Source organism: Zophobas morio, unplaced genomic scaffold (assembly GCF_036711695.1).
Source record: "Zophobas morio isolate AGI-343-1 ecotype UQ-CSIRO unplaced genomic scaffold, CSIRO_AGI_Zmor_V1 ptg000005l, whole genome shotgun sequence".
Lineage (NCBI taxonomy): Eukaryota > Metazoa > Arthropoda > Insecta > Coleoptera > Tenebrionidae > Zophobas > Zophobas morio.
Window position 1 is genome coordinate 15,262,655 of NW_026972110.1, and position 12,061 is coordinate 15,274,715.

The 12,061-nt window shown below is 28.0% G+C and overlaps 1 protein-coding gene across 1 annotated transcript; it reads left to right on the plus strand.

Annotated features, from left to right (window-relative positions):
• Window positions 1-8,534: 8,534 nt before the first annotated feature.
• LOC135122834 (2',5'-phosphodiesterase 12-like) lies at window positions 8,535-11,008 on the plus strand. The gene is made up of 6 exons (XM_064047284.1): window positions 8,535-9,508; window positions 9,555-9,682; window positions 9,737-9,899; window positions 9,948-10,233; window positions 10,282-10,396; window positions 10,452-11,008. Exons 1-6 carry the CDS (start codon window positions 8,787-8,789, stop codon window positions 10,700-10,702), a joined length of 1,665 nt encoding a protein of 554 aa, XP_063903354.1. The 5' UTR covers window positions 8,535-8,786; the 3' UTR covers window positions 10,703-11,008.
• Window positions 11,009-12,061: the final 1,053 nt, after the last annotated feature.

The following is a 12,061-nucleotide window of genomic DNA, read 5'->3' on the forward strand; positions in this document are numbered from 1 at the left end:
AAAAATTGAAAAATTAAAAATCGAAAAACTAAAAAAGCAGGAAAAATTGACAAATCGAAAAACTGAAAAAACGAAAAATTGAAAAATCGAACAAGTGGAAAACCGAAAAATTGCAAATGGAAGCACTGAAGAAACAAAACATTGAAACATTGAAAACTAAAAATCGAAAAACTTAAAAATTGAAAAAATTAATGAATTGAAAAATTAAATATCGAGAAATGGAAAAAATAAAAAAGTTCTAAAATCCACTAATTGAAACATGGAAAAATTCTAAAACCGTGAAATTTAAAAGGTGATTTTAAATTATAATTATTACATATCTAAAATGAAAACTAGAAAAATTGCAAATCAAAAATTGAAAAGTTGAAAACCTGAAGAAACTAAAATTCAGAAAACCAAAAATGAAAAAATTTAAAAATGAAAAAATCGAAAAAATAAAAACTGAAACGTTTTAAATCGAAAAATTGAAAAATTCAAAATTTGCAAAATTTATATGGAAAAAAGAAAAATTATAAAATCAGAACATTGAAAAACCGAAAAATTGAAAAATAAAGAAAATAAAAGCGTAAACGAAAAATTGCAAATCGAAAAACTTAAAAAATGAAAAACTAGAAAGACGAAATATTAAAAAATCTAAAAATTGAAAAATTAAAAATTGAAAACTCGTGAAATTACAAGTTAAAAAAAATGCAAAATATAAAAATTCTATTATCCAAAAATTGGAAAATCGAAAAACTGAAAAATTTTAAAATAAAAACTCGAAATGTTACATGTTGTAAAATTTAAGGAATAAAAAAATTGAAGAAACGAAAAATTGAATAAATTGAAACTCAATAAAACAAAAAATTATAAATAAAGAAAATAAAAAAACCGAAACGAAAAATTGCAAATCGAAACTTTTAAGAAGTGAAAAATTAAAAATTGAAAAACGAAAATTTGAAAACTCGGGACATTTACATCGGCAAATTGCAAAATTTAAAAATTGACGAAACGAAAAATTGATATTTTCATCAAAACTAAAAAATCAAAAAAGTGGAAAATCGAAAAATTGCACTGACGAAACGAAAAATTGAATAATTAAATATCCAAAAATTGAAAAATTAAATATCGGGGAATTGAACAAATTAAAAAGTTTTAAAATCCAATAAGCGAAAAATGGAAACATCTAAAACCGTAAAATTGAAAAAGTGAAAAAATTTTAAAATACTAATTATTACATATCTAAAATGAAAACTAGAAAAATTGCAAATCAAAAGCTGAAGAATGAAAAATTGAATAATGGAGAACCTAAAAAATCTAAAAATTGAGAAAACAAAAAATTTAAAAGTGGAAAAATCGAAAAATTGAAAACCTAAACGTTGCAAATCGAAAAATTGAAAAATCCAAAATTTGAAAAATTTTACATTGAAAAAAATAAAAATTATAAAATCAGAAAAAAAATTGAAAAAATAAAGGAACTAAAACCCCAAATGAAAAATTGCACATCGGAAAACTTAAGAAATGGAAAAATTGAAAACTCGTGAAATTGCGAAGCAAAAAAATTGCAAAATTTAAGAACTGAAACATCCAAAAGTTGGAAAAACTGAAAAATATAAAAATAAAAACTCGAAAAGTTACATGTCGTAAAATTAAAGGAATAAAAAAAATAAAATCTTGGAAATCTTAAAATCGAAAGAACGAAAGAAAAAATGAAAAATTGAAAAAATTAAAATGGAATAAACAAAAAATTAAAAAATCGAAACATTGAAAAATCCATAAATGAGAAACTAGGAAAATAAAAAACTGAAACTAAAAATTGCAATTCGAAAAATTGAAAAATTAAAAACTGAAAACTCGCAAAAAATTGCAAAATCTTAAAATTAAAAGGTTCAAAATTTGGAAAATTGAAAAATTTAGACTTGAACACTCGAAAAATTTCAAATCGAAAAATTTCAAATCGAAAAAAAGGAAAAATTTATGTCAAAAATACCGTGGGAAAGGTTATCAGAAAATAAAAATCGCAAAAATTATTATCATTTTTCACTTCCATTTCAGGGGCTCTGTTTTTGTATAATTTTTTAGAAAGGGTATTCAGACCTAGTAGGTATTACTGCAGCATTAAAATGCGTTGGCCAGGTGGTTATTCTACAAAAAAAAAAAAACGCAGAGAAATAGTATTGAGTACAGCTGTGGAAAAAATCGTATGTACTTTTTGAATATAAAGTGTCTTTGTCGCTTAGAACAATTGCCACACCTCCTCGTTTCTCAAACGACGCAGTCTAGACACACAAACAGTTATTTTTTATACACGAAAAATACAGAAAAATCTGATAGTTCAAAGCTTTTGATACGCACTCATTAATTCTTGCGTAACACTATAATCTGAATAACTACATATAAAGCATTTATTTGTTTTGGAAATAGCATAGCAACTATATTTAATAACATAGTAACTGTGTGATAGTTTTTCTAAATAATAGTTATCAGATCAAATTAATTTCACAGAATTCCCCAATATTAATAAACTCTTCAGTGAGATTTTTTTCAGTAATTCACGCTCCGAATATCCCCATTTAATGTTCTTTTATTTCTCATGATCGGTGGTAATAAATTTTTCCAATGTCATGGACGTAATCAGCAGCTCAAATTACAAACAATACACCATACTTCATCAAAACGACATTTTTTAAATTTATTTTTCCAGCCAGTGTTATTAGCATTAATAACGAAGTTCGCGAACGAACGATGAATTCAAAAAGCTCTTGGTGATTTTGTAGAACGCACGTGTGTGCTGTAGTCATTATATAAAATGAAAGCGGAAAAGTTCATCCACTGGAAACTAGCTATTCATTTAGGTAGGGAATGGGCAGGGTGAACGTACACATTTATTTAATTTCAGTCTATGTTAAAAAGAAAGTATGAGACGTGTAACGACAATTGTCACTTAAAAAAGTTTCGCTGTGCTTGTTACTGATAACAGCGAGGAAATTACTGAATTCTGTTTTTGCTAAAAATACCTGACAATGCATTCAATGGTAACCTTCTGTCATCCAGACTGAGTTGAGTGATGCAAATTGTTGATGCTGCAGTTGGGAAAATTTACGACTGACAAATAAACCACATTATCGTTTAAATTTGAGTTCGCGGACGACCATGAAAGCGATACACAACGGTAATCGTAAAGTTAAATTTTGAAACACTTTATATTATAGGTTGCTATGGTTGTAATACCCTAGAGAAACAAATGGTTTATTCTCAAACTGGAATGGTTGCCATCTTAACATTTTTTAACTTGATCACTTCATTTTCTGTCCTTAATTTTTGTGTATTGATTTTATTGCCAAATAAAGCTTTAAACCACGAATTTCAAGTAATGTGAAGTGGAAAGTTAAATCAAGTTGGATGTAAGTGTTCAATAATAAAGTAATTTTAAAGGTCACGTAAAATGTTCTTTGACGAAGTTATATAAAACTGAGGTTTCTGTTTTAAATGGAGTTCACTAAACTACAGAAAGTTAAAATGTTAAAAAAGGTAAAGTAAATTTTCTTCCACTTTTAATAACGTATATGCATATTTTGGTGGGGACATAAATGATGACTCAGATACGTACAATGTGACACTAATCGCAAAGGTATTGAGTTCTTACCGTTTTACTGACATTAAATGAGTCGATTTTAATTATAACTATAAATTTTATATAATAATTGTTATACCTGTAGTTTTTGTGCATACATATATGTGAGTTAGAATCTGTGTTAGCATGATTGATAAGCTGCATTCTAATATTTGGGACACATTTTATTAGTTGTACAATAAACTTGTTATAATTTTTAATATTAAATATGCTACAAGATCAGATTTAATTTTTCAAGTCCCTAAAATATCAGCCCTCCAACATTATAACTGAAAAATTGGTTTAAAGTCATTTAGACAGAATTCCCCTAACCCATGGCAATTCATTAAACATATAGATTTTCGGTAGAACGAAGTCCCCCGACTTTGACTTAACTATAAAAAATAATTTCTTTATTCACTATTTGTTTGAGACATCTTCTAAAAAATATGGATACATTATTAAACTACAACTAAAAGAGCATGACACACTGTAACCATTAAAGGTGATTTACGTCATGAATATTTGAGATGACGTCATCAACTTTCTAGAAGGGATAAAAAGGTGAATTCTGATTAAGAATTCACGATACTCGAGTGAACGAAGCAATATATATAACGTTGCACAACGTTAAAAATAGCAATGGATTAATAAATCACAACTACAGAAGTATATTATTTTGCACACTTTAATAGGATACACTTAACAAAATTTTGAAATGACGTCATCAGATTTTTTGTGGGTATGATAAATTTTCAGCATTTTTAATATTTCTAAAATACACTGATCGTTATTTTATTAAAGTACCATCCACTATTGACACAAATTGTACAAATGAGCAAAAAAAAGTTTGAATGATACGATTTCTCCATTTTTGTCCTCTTCAATTTTACCGTTTTTAAATAAGTATTTCGATTATTGAATTTTTCAAATTCTGACGTTTCTAAATTTTCGGCTTTCCGATTTCTGAAGTATTTTTTTTTCATTTTTCCATTTCTCGATTAACTAGAGTTTCTATTTTTCACTTCAATTCTTCAATTTTTCGATTTTTTAAGCTTACTATTTTTCGACTTTGCTTTTTAGTCTTTCGATTTCTCAATTTTCCATTTTTTTTAATTTCTCAGTTTTTTGGATGTCTTTCAGTTATGGGATTTTTCAATATTTCGATTTTTCCACTTTTCGATTTTTGGACTCTTGGATTTTTTTGATTTCTCGATTTCTTACTTTTTGGATTTTCAATTTATCGTTAAACTTTAGATTTTTCAGTTATTCGACTGTTTTATAATTCGATTTCTCAATTTTTCAATTTTTCGATGTTTTAATTAATCAATTTTTAAAATTGTAGGTTTTTCGATTTCTCGAGTTTTCTGTTCTTCTATGCTTCAATTTTTCAATTTTCGAATTTTTAAATTTTCGATTTTTCAATTTTTTGATTTCTGGATTTATCGAATTCAGATGTTTCGATGTTTTGATTGTTCAATTTCTAGATTTATCAATTTTTCAATTTTGACTTTTTTTCTAGGCTTTCGACTTCTCGATTTCTCAATCCTCTGATTTTTTGATTTTCCGATGTCTCAGTTTATGAATTTTTTAAATTCCGGGGTTTCGATTTTCAGTTTTTCGATATTTTAATTGTTCAATGTTTTAAATTTTAGATTTTTCGATTTCTCGATTTTCGATTTTTCAGTTCTTTAGTATTTCTATTTTTCAATTTTTCAAATTTTGACGTTAATAAATTTTCAGTTTTCCGATTTCTCAGTTAATCTATTTTTGATTTTCCCATTTCTCGACTTCTGAAAGTTTCAATTTTTCAGTTCTTCAATTCTTCCATTTTTCGACTTTGCTTTAGTGGTTTTTCGATTTCTCAATTTTCCAATTTTTTAATTCCTCAATTTTTGGATATTTCTTTCAGTTTTGAAATTTTTCAATATTTCGATTCTTCGACTTTTCGATTTTTCGACTTCTGGATTTTTCGATTTTAAAACTTTAGGATTTTCAATTTTTCGACTGTTTTATATGTATTTCAATTTCTCAATTTTTCAAATTTTCCATATTTTAATTTTTCGATTTTTAAAATTATAGATTTTTCGATTTCTCGAGTTTCCAGTTATACTACAGGTATTTTAGTTTTTCAATTTTCTGAATTTTTAAATTTTCGATTTTTCAATTTTTTGAGATCTCGATTTATCGAGATTCGGATGTTTCGATGTTTTGATTGTTCAATCTCTCGCTTTATCAATTTTTCCATTTTTAACTATTTGATTTTTCGATTTTGGCCTATTTCGGTTTCTAATTTTTTCGAATTTTCGACTCCCCGACTTTTCGACTCCTCGATTTCTCGATCTTTTGAATTTTCGATTTCTCCATGTCTCAGTTGTCGAATTTTTCGATGTTTCGATTTGTCAGTTTTTCGATTTTTTACTTTTCGGTTTCTCGATTTTTCGATGTTTCGATTTTCGAATTATCCGATTTTCCAATTTTCCATTTTTTTTTATTTTCGAGTTTTGATTTCTCGATTTGTTGATTTTTCAGTTTTTAGATTTTTAAATTTTAGATTTTCGAATTTTTATTTTTTTTATTTTTTGATACTTGGATTCTCCATTTTTCAATTTTACGATATTTTAATTTTTCAGTGTTGTAAATTTTCGAATTTTCGATTTTTCAGTTCTTCAATATTTTTTAATTTTTCAAATTTTGACGTTTCTGAATTTTCAGTTTTTCGATTTCTTAATTAATCGATTTTTTGATTTTCCCATTTCTCGACTTCCCAAAGTTTCGATCTTTCAATCCTTCAGTTCTTTGTTTTTTTACTTTACGGTTTCACAATTTTTCAATTTTTTTAATTCACTAATTTTTGGATATTTTGTTCAGTTTTGTGATTTTTTAGTTTTTCGATTCTTCAATTTTTCTTCTATTTTTTAATTTTTCGATATTTGAGTTTTCGGATTTTTTAGTATTTCGACGTTTTACTTTTTAGATTTTCAATTTTTCGTTTTTTAAACTTTGGATTTTTCAAATTTTCGACTGTTTTATGCTTCGATTTCTCAATTTTTCAACTTTTCGATATTTTAACTTTTCAATTTGTAGAATTTTAGGTTTTTCGACTTCTCGAGTTTTCACTCTATTTTTTTTTTAATTTTTCGATTTTCCAATTTTTCGATGTTTCGATTTTTCAATTATCCGTTGTTCAATTTCTCGATTTTTAAATTTTCGATTGGCCAGTTTTTATTTATTTGATTTTTTCGTGTTTGGATTTCTAGATTTTACAATTTTTCGATGTTTTGAATTTTAGATTTTTCTTTTTCTCGATTTTTCAGTTCTTCAATGTGTCTATTTTTCAATTTTTTGTTTTTTTAAATTTGTCATCTTGGTTTTTCTATTTTTAAAATTTTTCGACTTTTCGATTTTTTAAGTTTTCGATTTCTTAATTTTTGCAACATTATCAGTTCTGGGAACTTTTCAATTTCTGGTTTTTTTAATTTTTCGATTTTTAGAATTGTTGATTCTTCGATATGTACTTCAATTTTTCAATTTTTCGGTTTTTCGATCACTGAAAGCTTGTCGCATTATGGCTAAAAGTTTTCCCAAAGTTATTATCATACAATGTATGGAAAATAAATAACCAACAAAATAGAATACAATGCTTCTAATAAAACATAAAAATAACTGCACTTTCCCGAAAAAAATTGCATTGATTACGGTTGCATTAGTATTGCTATTTTAGGAGTTTTATTAGTATCAAACACAATTAAAGAATTAATTCTTAGTTAAACAAAAAAACCGCTGCATGTCAAAATCGAGTGAAACATGTGAGATGTAACATTGTTTGTAAATTAAAGCATCTAAATAATAACTATTTCCCGCAGAAATTTTGAACGCTTAGAGTCGACATTGGCTCTGAACGCTTAGAGTCGACATTGGCCTGAGCACGCTACGGTCTGTAGATCAATCAAGTTCTCAGGCGACGATATATCTGACGTAATTTTCAATAAACTTTTTTTAATAAATTTGTTATTAACGTCATTCTAGAGGATATGAAGAAAAAAATTAAGTAATGACCGGTAGTCCCCAAGTCAATATTAATATCTATCCAAAATTTCTGTATTAGTTAGTTTAGGAAATAAACAATAACATATCATTTTGAGACGATATCACTATTTTTTTTATCTAATACCCAGTCAAATAATTAATTATTATTAATTTAATAATAATTTGCTAGATTACCATTTACAAAACCATTTTTTACTGTTGGCAGATGCCATTTTAGACTATTTTTTTGGGATTTTTAGATTGTCAATTAAAGTCACATTAAAACCTATTTGAATTACGAAGTTAATTCTTCAACTTACTAGACAGATAATCTCTGATTAGTTTCAGATTGCACATGTACCTTAATATTAATCTGGGGTTAAACTTTTTTATTTTTTAGGTCATTGTTTCAAGTGACTTTCAACGAAAGTGTATCATTATCGGCACTAATGGGCCAAAAATAATCAAGTGAACAAGTAAGAAATAATATTTGAGTTATTAAAAAGTGTAAATTTATACAAAAAACCTGATTTATTTGGAGAAACAGATTTTTTATTGTCATCGTAATGTGTACGTCGTATTAAAACACTTTGATTAGCCTAAAGTTTTTAAAATTCTACGTATCTGCGTCACATATGTAGTGGTCAAACAGATATAAAAATTTTGCTTGGAGATGTTGGAATTAAAAGTGTCTGTGAGTGGTCAAAGGAAATTATCCTTATTCTTTAATTTTCGTGTATTTGCACTAACTAATTGTCAATATCTACAACCTATGTTTTCCGTTAGCAACAAGATACCGGTATTCCATATCAATCCATGATACCAAATGAATCGCCAGAAATCGACTTTCAGTAGAAATATGAGCGACAGCGCCATCTCTCCATACTTTGTGTATCACTTTCTTTCCCTGTGTTTATTTCTGTAATTGTGTATTTTACCTGCAGCTGTCATGTACATGACATCCTGCTTGTCATTTAAAAAAATGTAAGTTTTATAGCTACATGATTAAATATGAATCATGTTCCTGTCGTTTTTCATTATCTGTGCGCAACCAAAAATGCACACCAAATTATTACATAATAGGTAGTTGCATTCCGCAGTGATTATGAGCCAGTTTTCAACATAACCTATAAATCCGTTTTGGGAAGATTTTAATTTAAAAACCATGGAAGAATCGAACGACTGTGCATATTTAAGAGAATTTGCAACAACAAATCAGTGTGAGTTAATGTTTGCTTTAAACCTGCACGTGGAAGGTGTTGGTTTGCTCCAAGAAGAAGTACGAGCAGTTAGACAAGTAACTGACACAGTGGAATCATTGCTACAACACATTGTTAATAAAATAAGAAAATCTGTTAAAAATTTAAAGGAAAATGCAGCTGAAAACAGTGATAGTGACTTAAAGGTGCCAATCAGTCTGACCAATGGTTTCACTGAAAACATTCGAGGAAAAACGGTTTTGAAGAACTTGATTAATTCTAATATTGGAGCCATCAGGTTTCAGATATTTGATCAGAGTTATTTCGTTGTTATTAACGCTCCATTGGTGAAGGAAATTAAACTTCCTTTGATTTTATATGCTCATTTTACCGTCCAAGCAAGCAAATTGTTTTGTTTATTTACTGATCACAGCAGTTCTCAGTTTTCTTGGTTTAAATCTAAAGATAAAGAAAATTGGACGCAAGTCGCAACTACTTCCAAATATAAAATTAAACACGATGACATTGATCATTACTTGAAACTGGTATGTGTGCCGTGCAATAGTGTACTGACGGGACCTTCAGCGGAGGCTATTTCAGAAAATAAAGTTGAATTGATTGGGGATTTACCAACTTGTCCTTTTGAAGAGAGACACAAATTTACAAGTCAACCATCGAACAACAACTGGTATGTCAAAAATATCACAAATCGCGATTTTTTAACTTCTTGGTAGTTTCAGAGTTGTTTCCTACAATGTTTTATCTAATAGATATACTGACAGCGCTGACTCTTTCCCATACTGTCCGCCAAAATTTCTAGCAATAGATTATAGGAAGCAATTGATAACTAAAGAATTATTAGGTAAATTCATCTTCATGTAGTATGAATTTGAAGTTTTTTTTTTTCATTTTTTAGGTTACAAAGCGGATGTAATTTGCCTTCAAGAAGTGGACAGCAGTGTCTTCACTACATACTACAAGGATATTTTTAAAAACGCAGGTTACATGAGTTTCTATCACAAAAAAGGCAACAAAAGCTCAGAAGGTTTAGCTTGTTTCTTCAATAAGACACGTTTTAAGTCAGTAAGTAATTTTTTATTGATTTATAATTCGTGTGACTTCTACAGGAAAGTGGATGACCACCAAATAATCTACAGTAATGAAATTAAAAAGAAGTTATATACACATTTGTGGAATTTTGTCAAAGTAAATCCAGATCTTAGGGACCTGTTTATGAGACAATTGACCTCATTGCATGTTACAGTTTTAAAACTCAAGCTAGCAAAAAAAAGTCATACATTGATTTTTGGAAATACCCATCTTTTCTACCGTCCTGAGCATGAACTTGTCAGGATTTTACAAATTAATATGGCCACTACATATTTGCAGTCTCTGAACCAGAATTACTCTCAGGTAGTATCAAGTAGTTATGTATATTATTTGTTAACAGTTGACTTACAGAACAATTCTGTTAAAGTAATTCTCTGTGGCGATTTTAACAGTATTCCTACATCCGCTGTTTATGATTATGTAGCAAATGGAAAGCTACATAAAAACCATCCTGTGTTTCAAAACAGTAAATATTTGATTTTTTTCATTTAAAACTATTTAAACTAATTAATCTGTTTCAGCTAAAAACCACCCTATTTTGTTCCACAACTTTCAGTTTGAAAGTGCTTGTGGAACACCAACATACACAAATTACACAGAAAATTTTAAAAATTGTTTAGATTATATTTTTATTGAAAAGAATAAATTGAAAGTTAATAAAGTAGTACCCTTTCCAACGGAGGAAGAACTTGGTAATTATATAGGTTGTCCAAATGAAGTTTATCCATCAGATCACTTAGCACTTGTAGCAGATTTGAAGTTAGCTACATAATTGATTTACACAGTATATTAATTTGAGTAATGTCAAGTAATAACAGCATACTCTTTTTATAAAGAAGTACTAATATTGTAAGATTTAAACTACATGCTGCTGATTTTTTGTGTTAGCAGTAGTGTATCAAGGAATTGATCAACTAATATTTGAAAAGTTTTTGGCAATTTTATACCAAAATTTTTATAATAGTTGCAATTATTTTTATATTGACTCTTTATTGACCATATTTTTTCAATATAAAATATGACTTGTATTGTCAAATGTTGTAAATATTTTTATAGCTCAAATAAATTATAATTTTTATTCCACTTGTTTTGTCTGAAGTACATATTTTCCTATTGTAATCCTTGTAGAATTGTGTATTAAATAGATATTATCACACTCGTCTGACTACAGAACTTGAAAAACGCCTCATTATGAACAAACTATCTATTCACGATTTTTTCGACGTTGGGTTGGCTATGAAAATCTGCCAAGTTTGTTTGTTGTCGGCTTGTTGGTACAGAATAATCAAAATTCCCCCAATTTTTCTTTTAGGTTAGGAAATGTGTGAGAATATGAGAAACATAGCCATTGTTGCCAGTATTTTCAGCTGCAGTACTTACGAAATTGCAAGAAACATTTTTTTGTTGTAGTAGGACAATTTTTGGTAGGTATTTTCCGCTGAAATTATTTGACACAGAATTAAACTTTATGTTTACTTGATTAAAAAATGTATCTGATAAATGAAGTGAAAACTGGCAAATCAGCACAACCATCAGTTGGTCCAACATGAGGAAAAAATATCAACCCTACTTTACTTCGAGGTGATAATATTTCGTTTCCCTTATGACCCAAATAAAATAAATACATATAATTGCATACCATACTCATTAATCAGTCAAAATATCACTTTTCTTTACATAAGGAAACCATTATGTTTTATTTTTCTTTATTTTTCATTTATTTTATATTGCTACTAATTATATGTTTTGCGCAGAAACATTTGACTGTGGGCGAAGCCACTTATTTAGAAATTTCAAAATAGCATGAATTATGGTGTTTACGTGGACACATTAACTATTTATACGAAATGCTACAACGTATTTGTCGTGTTTACAAGTTAAAACAAACAACATCGAATTTTCTGTTATTCCTGTGTAACGTCTTTATGCAATGGCGACGGTGTTAACTCCAAAATCTTGCCCAAAATCACTTTTACATCATTCGATATATTACACCCTTCGATTTTTCTTTATTTTACTTTTGTTTATAGGTTTCTTTCCTGCTACAGGAATTTTTGCGTCACCTGAAAAATTAAGTTTTAAGTGGTTTAGCTGGGAAGTGATTTACTCTTTATACATATTGTTTTCACTA